Source organism: Anser anser, assembly GCF_964211835.1.
Source record: "Anser anser genome assembly, chromosome: 3".
Taxonomy (NCBI): Eukaryota; Metazoa; Chordata; class Aves; order Anseriformes; family Anatidae; genus Anser; species Anser anser.
In genome coordinates, this window is record NC_139722.1 from 110,606,677 (window position 1) to 110,632,785 (window position 26,109).

The 26,109-nt window shown below is 35.6% G+C and overlaps 1 protein-coding gene across 12 annotated transcripts in view; it reads right to left on the minus strand.

Annotated features, from left to right (window-relative positions):
* The window catches only part of WDPCP (WD repeat containing planar cell polarity effector), a 150,840-nt gene that overhangs the window by 80,377 nt on the left and 44,354 nt on the right, over nt 1–26,109 (minus strand). For 11 of the 12 annotated variants that reach the window (XR_014582869.1, XM_083832222.1, XM_083832228.1 and 8 more), the window contains 8 exons: nt 24,562–24,647; nt 22,775–22,819; nt 21,742–21,792; nt 19,306–19,376; nt 18,991–19,050; nt 9,616–9,730; nt 6,020–6,153; nt 1,383–1,574 (listed from right to left, as the gene is read on the minus strand). Coding sequence is in view for 11 of the 12 variants with exons in the window: in XM_083832222.1 (XP_083688348.1) it covers nt 1,383–1,574; nt 6,020–6,153; nt 9,616–9,730; nt 18,991–19,050; nt 19,306–19,376; nt 21,742–21,792; nt 22,775–22,819; nt 24,562–24,647 (754 nt within the window). In the remaining variant the exon portion in view is untranslated. Of the gene's footprint in view, nt 1–1,382; nt 1,575–6,019; nt 6,154–9,615; nt 9,731–18,990; nt 19,051–19,305; nt 19,377–21,741; nt 21,793–22,774; nt 22,820–23,439; nt 23,460–24,561; nt 24,648–26,109 lie in introns of those variants that run through there. The other variant, XM_083832221.1, reaches the window with a different exon arrangement.

Consider the following 26,109-nt stretch of genomic DNA (forward strand, 5'->3'; position numbering starts at 1 on the left):
ACAGGAGATTAGGCTGCCAAAGCTTACAAAGTACAGATGCATGTTTTAAGTACCAGAGTTATTTTTATATGTGATTGGGCACAGCTGCAGGGGAAATTGAGAACTGCAGGTGTGTATCAGGCAGAAGAGAAAGATGAGTCAAAGATGACCACTAGTGGAGAGAGGTCAATTGAAAAGAAATAAAGAACGCAGAACTGGAGGTAATTTAAACTTAAATTCTACAGTGATTAATGACAGAAATAAGAAAAGCTGTCTCAGCTACCTTTTCTCTTTTGCTTTCAACATGTATAGAAAATCCCAAGGGAAAAAAAAAACTCACTGAAATTAATATTAGTTATCAAAGTAATAATTCCAAGACATTAAAACATTTACATTTTCCCAAATTAAAGAGCACAGAATGTTGTTTATAAGCACAGCTTATTCTAAAGTGTTACTTTGGGTTTTTCCCTACAGGGGAATAGCCTATAATAGCTACCACAGAACAGCTATTCCACAGTTGATCCTCCAGTTTGTGCTCTTCTCCCACAGTCAGTGCCTTTTTACTCCATACTAGAATTGGCTTAAACTAAACTGAAAATAAAACTCTGAATATAGGAGCATCTATATAAGAAGTTAGTCCAAAACAGCTTATTCAGTTTAAATTTAAGCTACAGTTCTTTTCAAAATATGCCCAGATAGCTTCATTTAAAAGCTTTTACTTAACATAAAAAAATGGATTCAAATAGCGGATTCTTAAACATGTGAAATAAAAATGAAATAGATGAAATGGAAAGATCTGCCCAAAAATGTAAGCTAAGCAAGTGTCAGGACGAGGGTCAGCCTGTAGCCCTGTTCTAACCCATAGCTTACATTTCCACCTGTAGTTGGGGAATTTTGACTTTTTCTCCAAGAAAACATTCCCTAATTTGATTAATACCCATCACAACAATTTAAGCAGCAGCTGGGTGTAGCTTAAAGTTTGTAATAAAACATTTGAAGTAGACTAAGAAATACCTATCAGTTAACATTGCAGATAATGCAAAATAATCGCATTGGGGAACAACATGCAACAGATACAGCTTATAAACCACGTTAAAGAGTGTTTAGTGGTAGCAGCTCCAAAGCTATTCCGTTTTAAAGACCTAATTTTCGTGCTTCATTTCTCAGATTGCCAATTTTGATGTGAAAATATTAAACATAGTAAATAATGTGTTTTTTCAATTAAATAATGAACTTCTGTTTTAAGATCAAGATGGCTGATCTTCCTCTCTTAATTTTTCCTCTCTTCCTCTCTTAACATTTTAAACTGTTTCTTTTTGTGTACCAGAAAATGCATTTAATTTGAATAGTTATTTCTTTAGCAAGTCTGTAAAATCATGTAACAAGAGAGTTGAGAACTTTACCTCCAGTTTGCCATGTGTACAGCCTAATAGCAAAAGGTTGGCTCTGTCCCTCTCAGAGGAAATAGGAGACCAAGGCCATGCTCCATCACTAGCTGCTGACCACCAGCAAATGACCATGTCTTGCATACAGTTTATTGCCAGGTGACGTTTCATCCTTCTACCTTCTGGTCCAGGTATATCAATATAAGAAATCTGATGGAATAAAAAAAAAAAAAGCAGGAAATATTTACGGTGATAAAATAGCACAGTAGGAGCAATTAGGAGTGTTTACTTTGGATGTGTGAAAAGAGAATCTATATATACACAGAGGACTGTGTACATATATCTCCATATAGGCTGTCTGTAAATGTGAAAAATATCTCCTCAGACAGAAAGAGACATGCTCACACTTTTATCTATGGGGAGGGGATTGGGAAGGAAAGGAATGTGAGTTAAGAAGGAATTTACTGCAATGACTCCAATCAATACCAAAATGTACAGTCATGGTTGCTTGACAGCATCGACCTACACACAGGATTTAAGCTTAGCCATATTAAATGACAAGTTCTTCGAAGCTGACCAGGGAACTAAGGCTAGTGTTTAAGACATAATCGAATATTAAATATATTCTACAGTGTTCGAGCAAACGTATATCTTTCTTTTTCCTCCCTAAATTAAGGAATCCAGATACAAATATCTGCTTTGCAAGAGAATATATACTTTTCTGCATAATGTGGATGAGCTACAGCATCATGCGTAAAGTTTATGCAGCTCTTGAGAATTGTGCCTCTTTCTCAGGAAGGATTTGTGGAATTTATTATTCAAACTCCGTTATTTTGGAGCATGGTTATTTGAAAACATGAGCAGTGCACCATCTGGGTGACACATGCCAAGGAAATATAGATTGCACCGCATTTCTGCTTAAGGAATTAATGGAAGGTTGATAGCTAGGGGAAAAAAAAACTATCTTGCCATTGCTGGTCAGCAATAATCGAACCACTTTCTGGGGATTAAGCGCATGGCTAAGCCTACTGGACCAGACACTAGCAAAGGGCAGGGGGTCTTCTTATCAGAGAAATGCTTCTGGAGCCAGTCTCACTACATGACAGATTGCTTTCATATTCCTGTCTGCAAGGCAACAAAGGATGGCAGTAATGCGATAATGCCAGAGTGCAATGGGTGTTAAGAACCCGTTGCATTTATGTATTGTATTTAGTAAATAATCAGGCTCATCCAAATTGTGATCTCACCACTCAACCAAGGCCATTAAAATCAAGGTTAATGCTTTAATAATCCTTTTCTGGTTTTTATATGGTCAAAAAGAACCCTTTTCTATTTGCATGGTCATAATATTATTGACCTCTTCAACCCCTGAATACACATCAAAAGGAACTGAAATCAAAGTAATTAACAATGTTGTTCTCTCATGGTAAACATTTAACTCCTTGTACTGTCTCCTTCAGTAAATTGAAATGGATTAAAAAATACAGATGTGAAAAACTTGCAAAAGACCAATATTTTCAGAATATCCTGTTTTACTTCTCAAAATTCTATTTAAAAGTATAAAGCACACATAAAAATGAACAAGTAACTTCTATTTGAATTAAAACTACGTAAAAATAATGAATTTGGTAGCAACATGTTCTTAGGGTGGAAAACCACAAATACTTTCACAGATATTAATTAGTGCTGTACTGCAGTGTTAACTGTTGGCAACAATTTCACATCTACTAACAGACAATAATCTTTGCGTATAACTTTACCTCTTGCATTAGACATTACACTTTCAAACATGGACTAATGCCACTGAGAAAAGGCAAATAATAACAGTTGTGTTTTTATTTTGCTGTACTTTAAGACTGCAGTGGTTCACACAATAATTCTTACTTTTTTTCAAAGTGTAAATAAAATTCAAGGTGATATCACTTAGAAAAGAAGAGGATAAAGAAATAAATTCTTCTATTCAGGTATGTATAGTGTATAATATTAACTTTTGGATAAATATCAACCTGTGATGAGAGAAGCATGGTTGACTTTTCTCATTATTAATGGCACTCTGGTAGTCCAGTACCGCCTAGACTTCCCTGCCAATTTTTCCCATCATTTGGCTGGACACTGAACAATGTGAACATGCATCTGTCCACATATCAAAGATATTACTATCTAAATAAGAGAGAAATTTAATTATATTGTTACATATGACTGTAAGCAAGCATTTTCCTCATTTTTAGAAACAGAAATTAAAACTCAAATACTACGTACATTTTTCAAGGCTGAATGTCAGAGGCTGAAATGAAGGCTACACTCAAATTTCCTGAATCTTTGTTCTCTATTTCAATCCCATGGTAGTTCTGTACCAGTGCAAGCCACCTTTTAGTTCAAATTCTCTTGGAAAAAAAATCAAAACTAAGGAACTGTTTTTGTTTTAAGTGTATATTGTTTGCACATTTGCAATTAAGGAATATCTTTTGTTTCTTTTGTTACTACTGGTAGCAACACTACTGTTGACTTTGTCTGTGATTTTTTAGCTTTTGTAAGCTTGACCAAGAACAGCCATGAAGAACTCTAATTCAATGCAGAGAACTGACATAATATTATTGCAGTAGTGAATAATAGTTTCTGCTGGCTCACACTAGTGCTATTCTGAAGATAATAAAAATTATATTTAGCTGCCTAACTAGCAAGCTTCACACAAAAGAATATTCAATTAAAAAATGCAAATGCCTTTTTTTTTTTTTTTTGGCTGGTAAAGAAATAATCCATAGAGATTCCCACTGATTTCAAGAGAAAGCAAAGTTAACATTGGAGGTGTTTCTAGAAGCTCAGCTGTCTCAGCAAAGAACTGAACGTAACAACCTTATTAAGGAGTCCAGCAGATATTTCTGGTTTCCTACGGCAGAGACAGTTTTCTATGGATTAGGCTTTCCTTTTTCCCAAGAAAAACTGCCATAACCATTAGATCCAAAATGTGCACAGTAATACCTACAATGAAAATATATTTTCCAAACCTAAATGAAGCAAGAAGCTATGGCCTTACAATTTAATGAAGGCAATCTTCAGCTCACCACAGTTTCTTAGAGTTTAGTGCCATTAAAAAAAAAAAACCAACAACAACAAAAACCACCACCACCCACCAACCTTGCCTCTAAAGCACAACAAACACCATAGGGCAGGCACAAGTGCACATCATTTTAAAGTAAACTACGTATCAGCTCAGTTCCTGGTGAACAGTGAACTGTCTCAAATCCACGTTATAGAGGTTGGATCAATCTCGCAAACACAAGTCATTGCTGAAAAGAGGCCCTGAACTGAAACAGCCTGGAAAATGTATTAGATATTCATCCTAGCAGAAAGCATTTCTACCAAGCAAGTTAAAACGTACTATGGCAAAACTTAAATTAAACACTTCCTTAAAAAGCTTGCCTTGAAGTTGCACATTCCCTTACGTGAGGAAGCAAATTACTAAGGGGTTGTCAAGGGAAAAATATTTGCTAGCACAAGTTTGTTTTCCTTAACATTTATTCAATTTGAAATAAATACAAACTATCTCTTTTGCTCACTACATCTTTCTACCTTTCTTAGGCAAAGGCTTGCCTCTGCTTCTTTCTTGAAGTGATTGGGCTTGGCCCTTTTCCTCCTCTACCTGTTTAAAGATAATTGCCTTTGGCTGATTATTTTGTTATACTGTTGTAGTGCCAAGCACTTCCACCTAAGGTCAGAGTTACACCGTCCTGAAGCCAAAGAGCTTGTGGTGCAAATAGGTTATGTCTACATATACCAACCCACTCAAGATGCAGTATAATTTAGCCTGAGACGAACTCATTTCTACTGACATCCAAGCCAGTCAGTTTAAAACTAGCTCAACGATCTGTAAACTACCTTTTTGCTACTGCTGTGACTGTGCTATAGACATACCCCTACATAAAATGCTGCAAAAAGGGAGTATTTTAATCAATATGATATAAGCCGGGAATTGAGATACAGAAGTACCAAATCACTTGCCTAAGATCACACACATAGTTGCGCAGTGGCGAGAAACTCAGCTTCTATATCTTGAGTCCTAGCTCTGTGACTTAATTGTAAAACCAACTATCCCAACAATACGATTACTGTAACTAGAGGGAAAATTAAGATTTCTGCAAGGAGTTACAAGAGTCTTAGAACTCAGACAGATGACTGAATTATCATAGCTTCACAAGTTCGTGTATATCGGTTGAGCCTTAGTAATTGACCATGCGTGCGTTTTTAGCCCACAGCAAACAAGAGGCAAAACACATTAGCTTAAATCTTTTACACTGAGGTTTACCATTACAGATTTTACTTCATGCTTGTTAGATGCTGAGAATGTGCAAAGTTACTGCTGCTCAACTGACACAAGGTAATCTGTTAAGCAGGGGTAACTTAACTGTGTGTCTGAGCCCTCAACCTAAATACAGTAGAAAATTGGATCCCTCTTGGCACAGTATTTTTAACTCATTAGCTCAGAATGCCATGTCATTTTTCTTGACTTTTCAATAACTGTCATTTTTAGAATTTGAGCTGTTCTGATCAGTTATACAAAGGTTTTTAAATTTATACTTCTATAAAGAATCCGTGAGTGCCAGTGATTTGTAATATAAAGATACCGTAGCCTTTACAGTCACCATTGACAGCTATACCTTAAAATCCAAACAAGAGAGTTTTTCCAGCCTTCTGTTTACATCAGGAGAACCCATCTTCCTTGTAAACTGAATGAAGCAGAGTTGATTATGGTCCTCGAATGACAAGATGATGAAATTGTCTGCAAGAACAGCTGGAAAAAAAATAGTCACCACTGTAATACCTGTTTCTAGTAAGAAAACAAATTTCTGAACTCTCCACTGAGACGTTGCAAAAAGCAATTTTTTCAAAACAGTGTCTTAAATATTACACTGAAGCCTCTGTAATCTCCTAAAAGACATCAATGTGTCATTCTGCCTGGACCTTCTTGGAAGTGAGAAATAAAGCTTAGGGAGTACTCAGATTACATAAACCTGAATAAATTATCTCGTATCAAGTTACCACTACATTCAAATACGTGCCCTTCCACATCCATTTTCATCTTGCTTCAGCCTTTGGGTTTTTTTTCTTACAGTAGCATCCGTCGTATTTTGGAATTCTGGAAGTGCACCTCATACAGCATTGCTGGTATTGAGCATGATAAATGAAAATTAGTACATGAGGTGTATCTGGAATTCTGACATTGTAAGACTCTGGGTGGCTGTTACATACGGAATTATGCGTTAGAGGGGTTATGAACTTGTTGAAAGCTTAACTTGTGGGTACTCAAGCAATACAGGAAACCAAGACGGAACAAACTCCCTTGAAGTCTGGGAAAGTGCAGTAGAATGGTTCAATATAAAACTGATTAACAGACCAAAATAGTTCAATATAAAACTGATTAACTAATTTGACAATGAAAATTAATTAGACAGTGCTATCTAGGATTTTTCCCAAGTGTTTTCTTATCCAGTTATTGAAACAGTGCCTACATTTAAAGAGATGTCTGAGAACAAGATGAGGCATCAGGGTAACCAGTATCAGATCACTGAAGAATTGCTAATGAGAATCAGGTTTAAAGTAAAGCTAGCAAGCTGTTTTCAGAAAGTAAACTCAGAAACCTCTGCTAAAAGAAACATGACAAGAAAATTGGAACTGGATTTAAAAAAATAGAATAATCCTGCAGAACAACCCCTTAAAAACAACAAAAAATTGCATTTGTGACTAATGTCCTAGATTCTTAAATGTATTTTTAATATCCTTAAGTATTTTCTGTCGACAGTTGAGTCTTGCACATAAGCAGTGAAAACTGGCTATTCAGCTTTGCTTTGATTTAGTCTGTTTTACAACTAGTTGCATTTTCCAATAGTCATGTACTGGCACAGCTCTGAAGTATCTGGTATGCAAATGCTAAAGGGCAAAATTTAAAGCCAAATAATTGCCTTTGAAATGTAACATTAACACTAGCTTTTGGAGAAAAAAATAAATAAATGGTGATAAAGTATCTGACGTGGTGAGTTAGAAGCTAAAACAGACTCTAAACATAAATGAAATATATGCCCATCTGAAGAGCAAACCTAGAAACTCTGATGCCAACTAAATCTACTTGAATGTAACTATGGGCAATTATACTACTGTTCGGAGAGATGCCCTGAAGAGAACCCATATGCTGCAGGGTCAGATTACCCTAAAGAGATGGGCAGTGCAAATTATATCCTACATACTCCTGCCACAAGTCCTCAGTGCCACAAATTAATTTACAAAATGAGAAATGCCATTGTCTTTTAAGAAGGCAATTTTTCTATCTTTTCCAATTAAACGTTTTTTAAATTTTACCTATATAATAATAAAAATTAACAGCATTTTGTAAGAGGCAAGCGGTTTACAAAAGCAATCTTCATTCTGTATTTTGTGCATGCAATCTGACCTTTATTATTCCAAATGTTAAGAGGGCATGCTACTCTGAGTTATAATTAGAATTACAACATTACAGATGTAATTGTGGCAGATTGTAACCTTTAACCACACTTTCGTATTTGTTTTTTAAAAAACCAAACTATTATGTTCATAAAGACCTCTTGTATTAAATATCAAGTTCTTTTTGGCCAACATTAACATCACAACCCAGATTCCAGCCTAGATTTGGAAGGACGTGCAATTTTGTTGGATTACAGTTAATTTATTCTAGGACAGTACTGTCTTGGTTCTCAGTATGCTTAGTTCAATATATATATATATATATATATATATTTAACACTACTGTGTGGGTAGCAAAACTATCTTCTTTTGCTGTCCATAAAAATATGTATTACAGTGACAAGTATTTGGTGGTTTTGCTTTTACTGAACAGAAGCTGTCCTGTTTCACCTTCAGACATGCACATTAACAAACATAGAGGCAAAAGAAATTCTTGAATAAGTGAATACAAGGATAAATGATTACATAACCTCATTTATAGCAGTTTGAATATATAACTGAAGGAAAACATATTTGTTGCTCTACTATTGCTTTAGTTGTAAATTTTATTAGATAAAAATATTTTTAAAGTTGTATTTATGTAACATACTAAGGGAATATAATGCAACGTATGTATAATTTATTTATTTTTTATGAAAAAAATAAAAGTGTATGCTAAATAAGTTCTACAAACAATTTCAGTTTGGGCATAACCCTAGCTTCCATGCTTTCCTACTTCTTGTCACCTCTAGTTACAAAAACCTCCCCCTGGAAACAAAGGGAAAAAATCTGAGTTGGAATTTGTAGTCTTAGCAGTAACTTTGGCAAAGGGTGAAAAAAAGGAGTCAAGATGCTAGATGTGTTCACTCTGTAATTAGTTGATACAACAAATGAAGTTAGTTAAATTTTTTGATACTAAAGATTCTACTGACATAGTTTTATTAATTTTATTTTGCAGGACTAAACTTAAGATGATAAGAAAAGATGAAAGGGACACGGCACTGCAGCTTTCTGAAATAACCAAGCCAATATTCAATAGATACATGGGTATGGACAAAAATAAATCATTAAAGATCAAAGCTAAACCTAGCATATAATCATATCGAAAGGATGTAATTTGGGTCTACTTTTTAAGAATTTGGAAGACAGTGCACATGTAGTGTGGCTCACACTGAATTTTCTTATTCTTGATCATGCAGATGCCAAGATGGTGACAGCTGGTTAGGCTCAGTGGAACTAAGTAGGGACAAGCTGAAGAAGCTATTGCCATTCTATAAAACTATTGAAGACAGGTATATTTACTTAAGTTTTCCCCTACATTAAACAAGATCTTTGTAGTTAGTCACTAGTTAATCATGCTTGTGAGATGCTGGAAATCTAGAAACTAAATCAGAGCACCTCCACATACCTAGCGTTCTAATAAGAAAATATTTTAATAATAACTATCCCATGTAATTAATCAGTTGGCTAACGTTTGTTTCTGTCCCATTTTCCCAGTTATGAAATAAACACAAGTTCAAATGGCATGTTCCCAGTGATTGAAACGCATAAGAAACTAAATTTTAGAAACCTATTCAATATTTGACAAGCCTGAAAACTTTGATGTTAAATATTATTCTTAAAGTGTTCTTAGTCCTAAGGGTTGTAACTATGGCATTACATGCAATTACTTGTTGTGTTTGCAAGTCCCCAGTGGCAATAATTAGTCTACCTGTTGACATACTGTTTCTCTACTCCATTGTTAATGTAAGGCAATTGATTTGCACGTGGGTGTAATTACCATCACTGATGGTGTCGGAGATGAGCTTCCCCACCAGGGTCCTGTCAATCACCACTTTCTCCAGCTGTGGCCCAGAAAGGCTTAGGGACACCAATATTCCTGAATGAAAGAGGAGCTAAATCCAAAAAGCGAGAAAACAAGACATCAGGAATCATTAATAATATGAAACGTTCCAAGGTACATATTAGTGGCTGTCTGTTACTTACTAATTTAATTTTCAAAATTACGAAAAAGACTTTTATCTTAGATGTGAAGATGTCTTATAATGACTTAGAAAGCTTTTCCAATGAAAAAGAGAGGTGTAATATGACACAGAATTATGTGGCTACAAGAATTACAAATGATGAACAAGTGAAGATGATGCATGCTAAGTCCCCAAATGTTGAATAAAATGTACTGATTTTTTTTTAATTAAAATTCTGTCCAGAGTGATTAAGGGAATGATGCTGATCACCCTTAATTGTCAAAAAGTAATTTATATTACATTTCCTGCTATTACTTCTTCTGCATCATTAAAAAACTCAGCCAAGGCAGCCTTCTGTTATTTAAATGCTTCTGTATGTGGACGCTGAGTCAAGAATTTCCGATATGTCTAGTAATGTTTGTTACACTGCAGGTTTTGGCTATTGAACGTGAGAGACTTTAAAAGGACGTGAATTTGAAAGTCATCTACAGACCTTCAGAGTGTCATTTTTTTCTGATGTGTTTATACTGTGTCTGTCATCACTTTATTTTTCTTTAAAAAAATATAATTGGATAGCCCAGATAAAAAAGCATATAAAGTTGTGCTTCATGTAATTTTCTATTATTTTCAGAGATTAAAGAGAGCACTTATTTGCTAGCCCAGTTATTTCTGATCATTCATATATTGTTTAATTTAAATAATGGTGCCTCACCACGACGATAACTCTGAGCTCCTAACAAATTCAGATACTCCTTGACATATCATCATAGATGTTCCTCTTAGAAAGAAGAAATATAAACTATTGGACAGAATAGTCAGGTGCTTATTTCAGAGTTAACCAAGTATTTTTGCCAAATTAATCTCAATTAAATGATACATACAATCTCAAAGACTAAGTTACAATACTTACCAGCTATTCCTAATGCCATATCTTGTATGAGAGAGATACCACTTGGTGGGAAGAGTCATGAAAACCATTGTTTTTTGCATAATTAAGTCATTAAATTTAGTAACTTTCTGAACGCAACTACTACTACAAAACAATTCAGAAAACAAACAACCAAAACACTTCTATTTCCCCATTCCCTTTTGAGTTGACCTCACTTTGCCAAGTTACTCCAGTAGCAGTATACAAAAACCTTTACTAAAAAAAACTATTATCTTAAAAAATAAACAAACAAACAAAAACCCTGACCATATAATTATTTAAATCATTTCCAAAGTTGGATTCTACAAAAACCTGCATGTAAAAACAATGAAAAATTCACTAGTGTGACTTTGATCTACATCAGCAAAACTGAAAACACTTGCGTATTTTAATTTGTCTTCCAGTTCCACCTCTGATCCTGCAAGCTGCTTGACTAAATGACCTCAGCATGGAAGTTAAAGATGTTTCAGACCAGAACAAATTCCTTCTACATGGTAGGAATCCTGAAGGACTCATCCTGGCAGCTAGGTTTGTTTCCCTCTAATAGGTAAAAAATAACAACAACAATAATAAAAATCATCACTTCATCAGAGGCTATGCTAGCCTTATACTTGAACAATCTTTTTTGCCCAAGGAATGCTCAGTGGGAGGACCACAGAAAAAACATAGCAAGGACTCACCAAAGGCCAGAAATCTGAGCCTCCATCTCTCACCTAAAAACAGATTTTAAACAAAATCTCTGTACTATGAAAAACCTTGCTGCCAGACAAGTAGTTACTCTTGCAGTTGAATTTGGCATAAAAATCCCTGTCTACTTTATGCTACAGCTGTGAGACAAACAGGGTTGCAATATGCTTTTTAGCACAGCACAACAGTGTATAAACACCGGGAAAGCTTCCTTGCAGGGAGATCTACTAGACTGTAAAATAGATCTCCAGAGAAAGTGGCAGGAACTCAGTTTTGGTAGTCTTTTAAAACGAATTGCACAAGCACAAGAAGATGTAATTTAGGGAGCAATCCTGAGCTGGCAGTAAGATTAATTAGGTAAGACCCCACACCTCTTCTCTCTTTTTCATACACATCACAGGCATAATATAATTTCTCTGATTCTTCTTTATTTTTGTGGATATATTATTCACTTTCTCTTTGTTTTACATGTTTCTTTTTCAAAGTCAAGAGGACAAAACCATTGTATGACAGTGCTAAAGTAATGCTAGTGCTGGGAACCAAAATGTAGTGATCTAATTGAGCTGCTTCTTGTTCAATGTTCTGCTCCCAATAATTTACCTATGAAAATTGTCAGTTATGCATATTTTGCTGTATTACTACAGTTCTGCACTCTCTGTACCAAAGAACAGGACAAATATGTTTATTTAAATTACCTTCTTGCCCTGACTACTATTTTTAACCAATATTTTTCCATTCTATATTCCTATCAACTCACAGTAGTTTGCAAATAAATTCTACTGATATCTGAAATAGAAACCAAAACCAGCCGTGACATGAAATTAATTAGTAAAGAACAACTGATCTTTTCGCATCCCAATAAAATCTAATTATGCATTAGTTTGTAAAATATATAAATTCAGTGTTTCAGTACTCCCTGTCTTTACAGATGTCCTCTAAGGCTTTGTCCTAGTAAAAATGTTAGACACAGTTACACTCATGCAGCTCTTATTACAATCTTTCAAAACTTCAATTTATCCTCATGTTGAAGTTAGATTAGATAAAATCACAATTTATTTCCAACTTGATAATGGAAGTCCAGCAAGGCTTGACTATGGTTAGCTATAATTGTCCAAAGAGCCTAGCTGAAAAAGTGAGGGTCGAAACACAGAAGTTGACGAGCTACTGTGCAATAACATATTTATCAAGGAAATTTACATAAATACTCCAGGAAAAGGAGTTCTAAATTTCTCAATGAATATCAGCCAGCCAGAGAAGGAAAACACCATCCTAAATCTTTCAGTGTTAGGCACCAACAAGAGAGCTGGTGCAGTCACTAAAATAAACCTTCCACCTCGCCTCTTCCACACCACCTTTCCTTGGGAGCTATGCCCTTCCTGCAGAAAGCATCACTCTAATGGTAGGGTTGGTCTCATGCTTCTTTTCCTTGCAGAGAGTGAGAAAAGTATCCTGGAGTTAACCTGGGAAAATAACCTAAGAGAATCAGAAGTCTGTCTGTAGTCTCTTGGATTACCTGACAGAGTAGGGATATACACTGCCCCTCTCCAGGTAAAGCCTGGAAAAAAAAAGTGTTTTGATTCGTAGATGGCCAATATATTATTGAATGACTGCATTATGGGATGAGGCCATACGCTTATAATTCTGCTGACATTTAATACGTCCATCCTATATGCTGCGTAGAGACATGCTTGCAAACCCTTGGCTTGATAGCAACAAATAAATACAAGGTTAGGTTTCTTTAAGTCTTAATGTGTTTCAGAGTGTAAATTTGCTTTCTGCCTATCTGTTCATTTCCTTCTAATGACATAAAGCACACCTGTTACATAAACAGAAAATTACTGTATTAATGAATGTCCTTCGTTTTACATGTATGAAACTAGTCATTGAACCAATGTTATGTATTTTCAATATTGCAAGATGATCAGCTGGAATTCAGGACTGAGTCTATTCCAAGTGTAGACGGTGGCATGAGAGAAGGAGGTAAGTTCAGAATTTATGTATATCTTAAGAAAATGGTTAGGTGCAGCACAACCTTCCCTTCAACTTTTCTCAGATGAAACCGGAACAATTTCAACTGGATTTTACAATAAATAAATGTGACATTACCAAGGAACACCAAAGTTTTTTTTACAAGATAAACAGTACTGGGAAATGGAATTAAAAGGAAAAACAAATATTTAGTACAAAAGGCCTGAGATTAAAATGATACTATGCAGATAATAAATATATATTTTAAAAATACTTCTTAAAGTTTACCATGAGATACAAGCAGATATTTAAACAAAGCACAAACACATTATCTTTTATCAATAATATTTTGTAAAACAAAATATTTATCTGTTCACACTGAAACGTCACTATTTCAAATGCTTACACACTGTGTAGTCTATGCAAAGACTGCTAGATGATAATAAGATTTAGGTGCTGTTGTACATATGCTTGCACAGTTAAGCTCATATTTTAGTGGATGGGAGCAGTCCAATGATAAGCATGAATGAATATAGAGGAAATGTTAAAGATTGCAAACTTGGCTTGAACACAGATACACAGTGATCCAACTCCAAAAAGTACTGCTTAGGGGAATTGCCCATCATTACTAAGGAATAAAAGCAAATGTCAGAGGCGTTATTTACAGAAGGCACAAAGTCATTCCATCTGTGAGATATCAAATTAGGAAAAGAAACCCACAGTAATGAAATACATCAACATTTTTCAGACTGAAGTACCATGATGTGAAAAATGGAAACCAGAAAAGACACCTCTACAGCTTTAAGAGTCTCAAGGTGTTCCTAAACAAAAAATGAGTGCTTGACTTCATACCTATTGGAAGAATAGTCTTTATGCTTGAACATGGTATGAGTAAAATGTTTGGTATGAGTAAAATCACACACGGGAAAGGAAGGGTCACTGAGTTTCTGTGAGCTGAATGTGAAGATTTTGGTAGAGGGCATTATGTACTTTGTGTGCCAAAATGTACATGCTCCAAACTTATGGACAACAGTAGAACTTAACCATGTACTTAAGCAGATTTCTTTATCCTCGGAAGCATTAGCCTTTGACTCCTCATTCATGCAGCTTAGCTGCTTATCAGCCCTTCTACCAAAAAGATACCTCCAGAGCAAAGCCAGGATTTGCCTCTATCTGATTAAAACTGGAAGAGAAGGAAAATATGCCTGTAAAAAATATTGCTGCAAACTGTTTTCCCTTACAGATCCCAACTGACAAAGGAATATGCAAAAGGAGAAGAGAATTGCAAAGCATTTCTTGTTCAAGCAGGTTCCGAGGGTTTTTCCCCACCTCTTCATTCCAGATTGCTTTCTTAGCCACCCTACCGTAATTACTCTGTTGCACGCCTTATTACAAATGAAGTTACTGTTGTTACACGTTACTGTTTCACAATAATCAATGCATTTGTACTTCTAGCTCCAAATCCCTCAAACCACACAACCCATTAATGGTTGTGATCAAAAGCAACCAAAAGAATTTAATATGAGGGCAGCGTTCCTCTTAGTAACCAGTGATGGATACTGGCTTCTCATGTATTCTAGCTCAAATGTCTTCATTTTGATATCAGATGTGCTCCTGTATGTCACCACATATCTTGCTAAATCAGTTTGCTTATGGGCACAGTAGCCGATATAACAAGCCATGTCAGCACATATTGCTGTGTATCTCGATTCAGGATCCAGTTCTAAGCATGTCAATGATGGTAACATAAAAACTGTTCACATACATATGTAAATTGCAACACAAATCAAGTTAAATCAAAGTAATTAAGCACAGAATATATAAATCTTTTACACTGGCAGGTAACAGATATGATTCAAATCCAGTGCTTGGCATTTATAAAACAAAATAATTCAGTGTTGGCATGTGCTCAATTCTACACTGTAATGCAAATGTAAAAATAATAAAAAAAAAAGTTGGAAATCAAATGTTTCAGCTACATCTCATTAATGTTACTAACCTATAGTGTAAAACCAAACCTGGACCAATGGCATCGTTTCATAGGATTGATTTCATGATTTTGTGGCAAAACTTAAAAGCATTCCAAAGAATTAGAGAAGGAGACCAGAGGAAGGGAAGAAGCCAGAGCTTCTTCGTAGTAAACTAAAATATTGATAAAGGTAATTCCTTAGATTATTGCTTCCAGACAGAGAAAACCAATTTAATTATAAACAATTCAGTGGCCTTTTATTGTAAAGACTTCTTGTCTTTTTTCCTTCATACTTCTTTCATGGTCTGTGCATTTTCTTTTGACGCCAGCTAACAGAAGATTACAGGATTATTTCAGCAGCTCATCACAGGTCATCAAAGTTGGGGTTCAGAAGTACCATATAGAAATAGTGTGCATTCAGGTCCTTCTGGAACTAGGAACATGGTTAGAGAAAAGAGCTCAGTCCTTTAGGGCTCAACTAAGCTCTTTTAAACAGGAGAGCAAATTCCTTGACAAAAATCTCTGTACAGTCTAGGTTATGTTTATATGAATTGGCATATCTTCTATTTCAGAAGCTCTAAGCAGTACTAGAACTTAGGACCTCAAAAATAAAGGTCAATAGATTTTTTTCGGCAATGCACAAGGAAGTAAATATGAAACTTCTAATGCACTGTGTAAAAAAAAAAAAGTAATAGGAGAAATTTTGATGCATAAAGTGACACATTAAGAAAGGTAGAAAGCTGGGCCAGCATTACAGTAGATCTCGCCAAACTCATGTCATCTACAAGAACCAATTCTGAGAAACACATGCATACAATGGACAAGATAACCTGCATGCAAACTAACTAGATCTGTCAGTGAGGTATATGCATGAAGGCTAATTGGTCATTTGCACACAAACAGTTAACATGACAGCACACATATTTTTAGCAGATGCACATTTAAATTTATAGCCCCTAATTTTTACCTGCGGGCTATTTAGAAGCTGGGAGATTTGGAAGAGGCACTGAGGGATTAGGAATAGTGATTTTTAGGTTTCAGAAAGCACACTAACAGCAGTCCTATGCTTGTTCCTCACACAATCTGAGGGAAATCTGTTACTCTTTTAGATAATAGTAATGTTATCATTGTATCTCCTGTCAGATATTTTTTTTCTATTCATTCTGTCTTGCTAAAGATACAACTGACATTGAGTTTTCACGTAGCACATTGTTTTTACAAAAGAAAGGGAACTCCTCCTGGTTCAGCTAACGCCATGGCAGATTCAGATACATTGAACATTTATTAAAAAGTAACATGGTTGTTGAGTTAAATATATACATTTCTATAACTGAATTTATTTGGCATCGCACTGCTATTACAAAATGAAGAGCTAAAAACTGAAGACACTATAATACAACCATATACTCAGATTTGGCCCAAATTGGTGAAAATTATGACAGTCAGGATAATTCAGCCCATGCTTTCCACTGTGCTTGAAAGTTAATGCAAACATGGCCTCTCATTTTCCCACCGACTGCTGCTCTGGTATCTATCCAGAGTAGCATGTGAATGCAGTTGTGCTGTGGCATAGATCACACCATTATGGGCTAAACACCTGCTGAAACAGATAATTAGCTTCCCATTTTAAATTAAAAAGTGGACAACCTCTTTCTCAGAAGTTCAGAACATTTGTATCAAAAAGGGAGTCCAGATACTCCTGCAAAATACTCAGAGACACAAGCAGCAGAAAAATAATTTGTTTAACATAAAAATTGATACAAGGCAGGTTTTCTAATCTAGACTCTTGCAAACTATTCATTTTTCTGTTTTATTTTCATTTCTTGGACAGCTTATATTTTGAGGAAGACAAAGTGGAATAACAATTATTTTGGCAGAACATTATAAACCCACTGGTAATTTCAGGTATCAGCCATTATTATATAAAAATAATTTGTTTCGTGATTCAGAAACCAAAAGCAGAATTTAAGGAGAGATGACTGATTTTTTAACTATAACTTCAACTCTGGCTTCCTTCTATATAAGCCATCTAAAAAACACTAAAAATATATTTAATTTATCAAGTTATCCCTTTATATGATTCAATCCAATACAAAGGCAGACATAACCAAATATGCTAAGACAAAAACAGTCATCTCTTTTCTTTCCCATCTTGTACAAGAAATGAATTAATTCGTATTGTCCCATTTCTGTTTATGTAAGCCTGAAACTACTGAGAGGACGCTAAGTGAAACCAAGAAGTGTTTAAAACACAATTGATTGTCAAATAGAAGTGTTATAAAAGCAGGACAATCAAAGTTTGGCAAGAAGTCCACTGTTCCAAAGCATGAATTGGTAAGGAATCCATGTGTACGCAGATACAGATGGGAGGGGAAGAAAAATGATAGAGGGAGAAGAGACTGGGAAAGCAAATGAAGAGAACAAACTGGGAAGCAAATGAACACTCTCATGGCTAACTGACTCAGTATTTCTTAACCAAATTCCTTTCCTAATCAGAACAATAACAACAGAAAAAATGAGTCCTCTAAATTAGCGTACAATTAATATTTAAATCAGTTCTAGAAGATTAACATTCACAGAGTAATACTATGTAATCTGTACATGAATGATATACACTTGTTAGTGATAAGATCTGATAGGCAAAAACAATCTGATAGGCTTAGACAATATCTTTATTATTGATACAAAAAGACTTTATAGTGTTTGGTGTATCAGGTGTTTAGAAAAAACTTGCTATTCCTAAAGACATTTCTGAAATTTCAGCTGTATATTGTTCAAATACTTAATATTCATCCAGCTGACACCCATTTGGTACTACCTCGATTAGAAGAAAAAAAGTTATGAAACTGAAAAAGCATAGAAGTTAGAACATAATTTCTTCTTAGAAACAATATTAATAACACTTATAAGTATTTCCTATGCCAAGCCAGCTTTAAATATGATACACATTCCTCATGAACAATGAAGACTGTAGAAACTTATAAAATACATTACACATTTTTCAGAACAAGCTCTTGATTAAGGAGCTGGAGCACATGCTTCATGCTCAGATCTCCCACCTCCCTTACTGTTCTGTGTTAATGATGATGTGAAAAGCTGTTTTTTGTATACAATATATGGAACTTATATGGACAGAGAACATAGCTACATGTGTGCTGAATGTCACAATATCTTTTGTTCCGTGACTCGATTTATGATTTAGCTAGCTTAGGTTTATAGTCTCCTTCACATATTATATAAGCATAAAGTAAAAAGATTTGTGACAGAGATGTCAATAATTAAGATATAAAAATGTAATATAACATATATTCCAGACGTGTCTATATACTGCAACCACTCCCTGAGCCTGCTTTCAGGATGCTTTCAGGATGTTTCCCCCCAAAATAATTCTCTCAGAGAATCAGGCCCCTTTTATATAATTTTTCTTGTGGATAAAAAACAGACTTCTGTCTCATAGTATCTACTGCAGATTAGTAATTTAAATAAATACAATCTAAGTAATAAGAGCCCCGTACATTAAAAAAAAAAACAACAATGATCTTCAGTATTAGTTAACATTTTAACACTATCGCATCAATCACTGAATGGCTGTTCGGCTCCACTGACTGAACATTGCAAGAGCTTGTCAAAACATTTTACCTGACAGATACGTTTGTTCTTCCATTTGCTCAGCACACATTGACTGTTTTGAATTAAGTCCTAAAGGACAACAGAAAACAGAACAGAAAGTAGAGTTGGCAGTACACATTGTCACTATCAGTTAACATACTTCTGATTTTCAAGTTTATAGATGAAGCATGCCACACAAAGATGCAGCTGTTTTGGAACAACCCACCAGACAAAAGCACATTTATCAACACAGGGAGAGTTGAATCTTTATGAGAATTAAAGTTGTTGAAAGAGGTTTGAAAACTGGATTATTTGTTGCTGTTCTTGAAACTTCCCGAAACGTACCTCTACCTCCTTGAGAGTATCTCGCAGTTTTTCTGGCCGTTTGTTTTTAAGTATCCAAGGATAATCTCGAGCTGGCAAATAAAAGTGTCAAAAATGTCAAAAATGTCAAAAAAAAAAAGTATGTATAAGTGAGTACATATGTGTGTGTATATATGTGTGTGTGTGCAAACATACATTAAATATAACAAAAAAAAGTTCTTCAACTTGAGCTTCTTTTGCATTGGAAACACAAACCTAAGATTTCTAGGAGTTACCTTAAACATAAAATATACCTGTAATTGGAAGGAAATGGCTATGTTTTCTATTGTCAAATGATATTCTTTTGAAAAACTCTGTTGTAGGAATCATTTGCATGAAATATCCACACTGACCATGACTTCACCATGGCAATTGTGCACAAAGCTCTCAGGATGGAATATCCTACCCAGCTGCTAAGCATTTGCAATGAGAAAGCATCTCATATTCAGTATGTTAACTCAGATTCAAGTTATCAAATCCTAAACAGATACTAATCTTTTGAACTAACATTTCATTGCCCAGTTTCAAAAAGCAGGCACTAACGTGTCCGCAAAATATATATGCATGAATATATGCATATATAGAGGTATTAACAACAGGCAATTGTAAATACCATAACTTATATTATAGAATACACTTGATTTATAGGATTTGTTCTTTGAAACCAGGAGGCAAAGCTTCTTCTGGAGTTGCTTAGTAATTGGCTTGTTTCATTGCTGAGAATGAGGCTCTCTAATAGCTTGTGAAATTTCATCATTTAAAAGTGAGCAGTTTTCTGTTCGTAAGTATACAATAAAAAACTATGAGAAACTAGAACACATGGTCTTTTAAAATCTAGTCTATTTAAAGGAAACCTGATGAAAAGTTTTGAGCTCTGAGCTGTCAGTTTGTATGCCAACTTCCAGACTGAATGACTTAACAGTTGTGTTTAAACCCCCCTGCAAAAAGGAGCTTACAATAGAAGTGCTATAGAGTGAAAAAAAAATGAAGGATTTCATATATCAACAAAGGAGCACACCGACATACAACTTCTCTTTGTGTTTTATTGGACCAAAGCCAGTGTTGGTGGAACTGTTATGATAATATTAATTAGGCATGTAAGATCACATTTTCAATGGATGCCTTCATAAATACTGGAATATTTATCCACATGTGCAAAATGGGAAATTGCCCGTACAGATACCAAACTATATATACCAATCAGCAGCTGTGAATAAAGTTACGCAGTATTCCTCTTTAAGAAACGTACTATATGGTGTTTTCTGCCTAGGCCACCCCAATATTTATAGCCACAAGGTGCAGCAGCTTATGCTTCTGCTGCATGCCACACACATAAAAGATAGCAGTCAGGGCTTCTGTATAACTGTTTATCTGGGCCTGCTTCTCTTTTGATACAGGCAGCACCTCTACCATAATGCTGCATGGAGCACAAGGGATGTAAATCCATCGTGCTCCTCCCTACTTAAAACCCTTTCTCACCTCCCTACCTCTGCAAAGCTGTATTGATTCTGACAACACAACCCTCTGCAGCGGGTGTAGATTTACCCCGTGGCTGTGTGCACCTCTACACCCATCCCCAGCAGGGCTCCATCCTGCTCCACACACACCTTACGGTGCTGCAAATAACATGTCCTTCTGGATCATGTTCTGCCTTCAAACACATGCACAACCCCACACAAATTTTCATTATGGTAACATGAAATGTTAAGGCAATTCTCACAGCATATGTATTACTTTGTGAAGTCTTCTAAAAATCAGTTTTATTTTTCAGAGTGGTCATGTAATAATGTTTGAACGCAAACACATACACTGAGCAATAATAAATATGCAGGAGCTGTAAAACTTGAGCTAAGAAAAGTTGCACTAATATAAAAATTTTTAACTGTCACAGTACTACTCTGTGATAGTATAGGCTGAAATTGCTTTTAACCAGATAATGCAGGAACAGTGTACAATGTTTGAAAGCTAAGAATGTTCTAAGAAGGCAGCTGATTATTAACCTGTAATTTGATTTTGGATGAAAGTATTTTAGTTATAAATTTCAGTTTTGAGGCAGTTAGTATTTCAATGCAGGAGCTGAGTGGGAAATGTTTATTGCTCATCTGCTGGGTAAATGTCCTAAGGAAAACTCTGGATTATGCTTATTTTTGTGACTCCTCTTGGCAATGGATTTGAGAAGCAATATTCAGTACTGTTTAATGACACAGCTGCGAATATACCAGGAAGGACGAAGTACAACTTCACAACTGTTTTGTGCTTTGTAGTTCTGTGACAGCCTGTCTTTTTGTAAAGGGCATGTGCAGAAAGTTACTCTGAAAGCAGTCTGAGATTATTTTAATGTTTTTCCAGGGGCATCACCAATTCAAAACAATAATAATTCCATCTTACTATAACAAGAAACTGAGAAAATGTCCTTACATTCTGCTAGCTTTTGCTTGTCTTCTAAGTAACCATGCTTCATCTGCGACGCTAGGGGAAAGAACAGATGAAAAGGTGAATGATAATCCTTACAACTGCTGTCAGCAAATATTAATATTAGAGAGAAAAGTCATACATTTTGATAAAACACAGAAATTTACAAAAAAATTAGGACAGCCCTGATGTTTTCACCTCGTAAGTCAGATATCTTAAATTTGCAGTGAAAGAAAGGCTTATGCAGCTCAACAGGTGGGCCAGTATTCCTGAGCCTCCAATCTCATCAGATAGTGAAGTGAGCTGCAACTGAACCCAGAAGAGAAGCTGAGTCAGTCTGTCAGCAGAGCCCCGGTGACAGCACACGAACCGCCAAGCCAAGCCCACGGGATGCCCACACAAGCCTCCGCTCCAACCTGGCCGCAAACGGGAAGCAACTCTAGCCGAGCAGACCTTTTGGCCCATCATGAAACTTCCAGGATTAACAGGATTAATCAGATAAAGAAAATTGATCATTCACTCTGAAATGGCTATTTCAGATAGCAGTTGGGGCTGGAGGAGGCTGGGCACGCACTCGCGCGTCCACGATGCCCTCTGCTGGGATGCCAGCAAACCCTGCAACAGCCAGCATCTGCCTGAGCGGCAGTCCCTTGTAGTGGTTTAGTACTCCGCAGCAGGCAAAAGGAACAGAGAATCAGAATATAAAATAAAAATAGAAAATCTCAATGAGGTTTTAACGACACAAAGCTCATTTTATAATTGTGTTTGTACTGAGGAGGTATTAAGTTACATGCAGTAACTTTTTATGTAACTATTTCCCCAAATCTTTCTTTTTTCCCTGTGGAATAGAGAGGTTTTAAATACTCTGATGTAGCTTGGGAAAGAGAATCTCTTTCTGTGCTTCCTTACTCTATAGAAATAGAGGCATACATTAGCAAGAAATTCAAGTTGCATATTTTCAGAGCAAACAGTCTGTATCAAAGTAGGCTGAACATTTGGAAGTTTTGTTTAGTTTTGGTTATAGTTATACATATTTTACCTGGTTGTTTCTTGTCATAGTACTGGTGAATCCCAATATCTTCATCTATACAATTGAATAGAAATGTAGTTAATTATGGATGTGACACTGGAAACAAAACCACATCTTAGCAAGCAAAGTCCAGCATTACGATTTTTGCTAGCTGGAGCAGAGTCTTAGGTGTTAAAATGCAAGCCAGAGTAAAAAAATACTGTACGTAGTCTGAATACCTGTAGGACTTTCAAGAACCAACTAGCAAGGGCTGAAGGAGTATGTGACAGGTCCTCCTATTTATTTGTTGCTGCCATTTTCTTCATGTAGGCTTTGATTCTTTTCCAGCTGCCAACATGCAAAAATGTTTTGACCACCTTCCTAATGATCATATTTTTTATTCTTTCACAAGAAAAAAGGTACAGAACACAACAAAGGCTGTACCTGAGAATAATTTAAAATGTCTTCTGAGCCAAGCTGAAGACAACAGTTACTTTTTAACATTCATGAGCTCTGTCAAGCTGCCCTTCCAAAAGATCCCATATTCTTAATCTATACGAATCTATATGAATCCCAAGTGTATACCACACACACAGAGCTCTGTCGTCCTGGTCCCATGGCAAAGAAATTTGGATGCTTGGGCTACAGTGAGACTGTGAGCCAGTTTCTGACATGGCTGTCTGGTAAATACTTACGTGGACCATGGCGAGCTCCACCAAGTAGGTCTGTCTGATTTAAGGTTGCACTGTTTCAAAATAATCAGTTTGACACTGCATGTGTCTCATTCTAAATTCAGACAAAGATATTACAGGGAAAAAATCATTTGGAGAAATGTAGGAAGGCAATGCAGTGGCAGGTAGCTTTTAAAATAAGATAGCAGTCCTCTCTTCTGCCTCAGGATTTTATAATGAGGCGTGTGGACCATGCATAAATGGTCACAGAGGAAGCAAGAAGGCGAAAGGTGGAAAATAGGCACAGTACACCTTCAATTACAACAAACCACAGCTATGTGTTTACTTAAATCATCACACTTTCCCATGAAATACAGCTTTTTAAAATATTATTGCTGTTTTTAATATTATTGTTGTTACTGAAGAGAACAGTTCTCACACACAGATAGGTTGCTATGGCATACTGAGTCAATATTTGAATAATAATAATAATAATAAACTAGCATTGTTTTTCAACAAAAGTACAGTACACTGCAATTGACATGAAGCATCATAAACAATATTTTTATATGATCCATTTAGAAACCAGTGGTTTGAGTTTTTGTGTTTGATCAGTGTTTTTTGTTTGTTTATTTTTTCCTATTTTACTTTAGTAATAGCAAGGGAAGATGAATGAATGGCTGGTAATTAGTCATTTGTCTCCTGGAATGATCAATTAATAAGATAAATATGTCCCTGCACGTACAAAATTTCAAGTAATTATGCAAAATACCCAGAACATGCAACATTTTTAAAATTTTCATACTAAGTACAAATCATAATGCCTCTACAAATCAAGAAGACTATTGATCTTCATTCACCCAAACTAGTCATTACACTGAAGCTTACAGTCAAGTGAAGCATAGCTTCCTAAAAGGGAAAATGCATCCAATTAAATATAATCTTAACAATTCTGAGTTGAAAGGACACTCCAGTTCTATGATGAGATAAGCAAAGAGGCTGACCAAGTTCAAACATCATCATGCTGTCCAGTTTTCTCTCTCATAAGTACAAAAACCACTTAATTTGGTTATGCGGAATTTTATATCAATTTAATATTCATCAACAGGTTTTGCTGTTTTCTTTTATTAACAGGTAACAGCTCACCTCTAATATGTAAGGTAGTCTTCAAAGACCACAGGTGCATCTCAGTCAGGAAGAAAGTCATCTGATGGCAGATGGGAGCCTTAGCACTATCAAAAGAAGGAAAGAAACTGCATGAACAAATTAATTACCCTCTATCACCAGTGAAACTGCAAGTATTTTGGAAACTAAGCCTGGAAGAACCTACCACTGGTGCTATTTTGTTGTAGTTAAGTTGTAGTTTTCAACCGCAACAAAATGAATGATGCATGGGAAATAATAGAATAAGAAAAGGATATATCTCCATATATCCATTGTATATAGAAAGAAATCAACACTTGCTTGAATTTAGAGCTGCTCTTACCACAGTGAACAACTTCGTGAGTGATGCTTCTCATATACATATTATAAGCTATTTTCACTGTAGTTATTACCTTGACACATGCAAAAAGTTTAGCCCCTACTTAAAGATCTGGCTTAGACATGAAAATCTGAATTTCAGGACTAATTTTTTTAAACTCTGTACATTGGAAAATGTCAATATAGTCACGAAACAGTCTTGAACATGATATTTGCAGACATTAGTTATAATGCTACATAGAAAAAAAGATGCCTTTCTAAATAAAAACACAGCATATTACATCAATTAAAACTGACAAAACGGCAGATGTGAAGCAAAATATATGAATTGAAATATTATGTATATAGACTACAATTATAAAATGTTTGCTCTGCTTTTTTGAACAATCCATCTGAACATTCCCATTAGAGGATGTGTTTTATTTCAAAGGAACATTTCAAATCTTCTGAGACACATTAACCAAGAGACTTGCTGGTGTAGTTTCCTGTAGGGCTATAGTTATAAGTGGGCCACTAGACCATTTACTTCCGTTCCTTTTGCTAAGCCCAAGAAAGCTGGACTCTGAAGGGGACTTTACACAGATACAACACACTTCAGAGCCACTATTGGTATGGTACTGCACTCGAACTTTATTTTTGTAAGTGGACTTTTCATTCCCTTTCCATTAGTGCAACCTAGATAATGTCCAGTTGTTGAGGGGATGCACCAATTAGAATACGACTGCAGAATTCCCATCGCATAAAGACTATCAGATGTTTATGTCAAGAGTGCTATGATGAGAAATATGTGCAAGAATCTCAGGTAGCATCAAGGAAACCATCATAGTCCCAGCAAATCTATGAGACCTTGAGGTATTATCACTGAAGCTAATATGTATGTTTTGATGCACCGCCTAATCCACTGAAATAGCACCAAGTGGAAATAGCATTTCCTTTACACTGATCCCCAAACGTACAGAAAGTCTTGCTGACTTACTAAATCCCATAGTCCTCTAAAAAAAAAAAAAAAAAGGAAAAAAGCTCACAATGCACATCTAGTAAATGGAATATACTCTCACCTTGGGTGAGAATGAAGTTTGGAAAAAAAATGCAGAGATTAGTAGTATGGTGGTCTGTTGAACATGGGAACCACTTTTGGTATAAATATGGATGAGGGCAGACCCTCATTTTCCATGTGGACTACCATAAAAGGAGATTGTATATTATAATTTT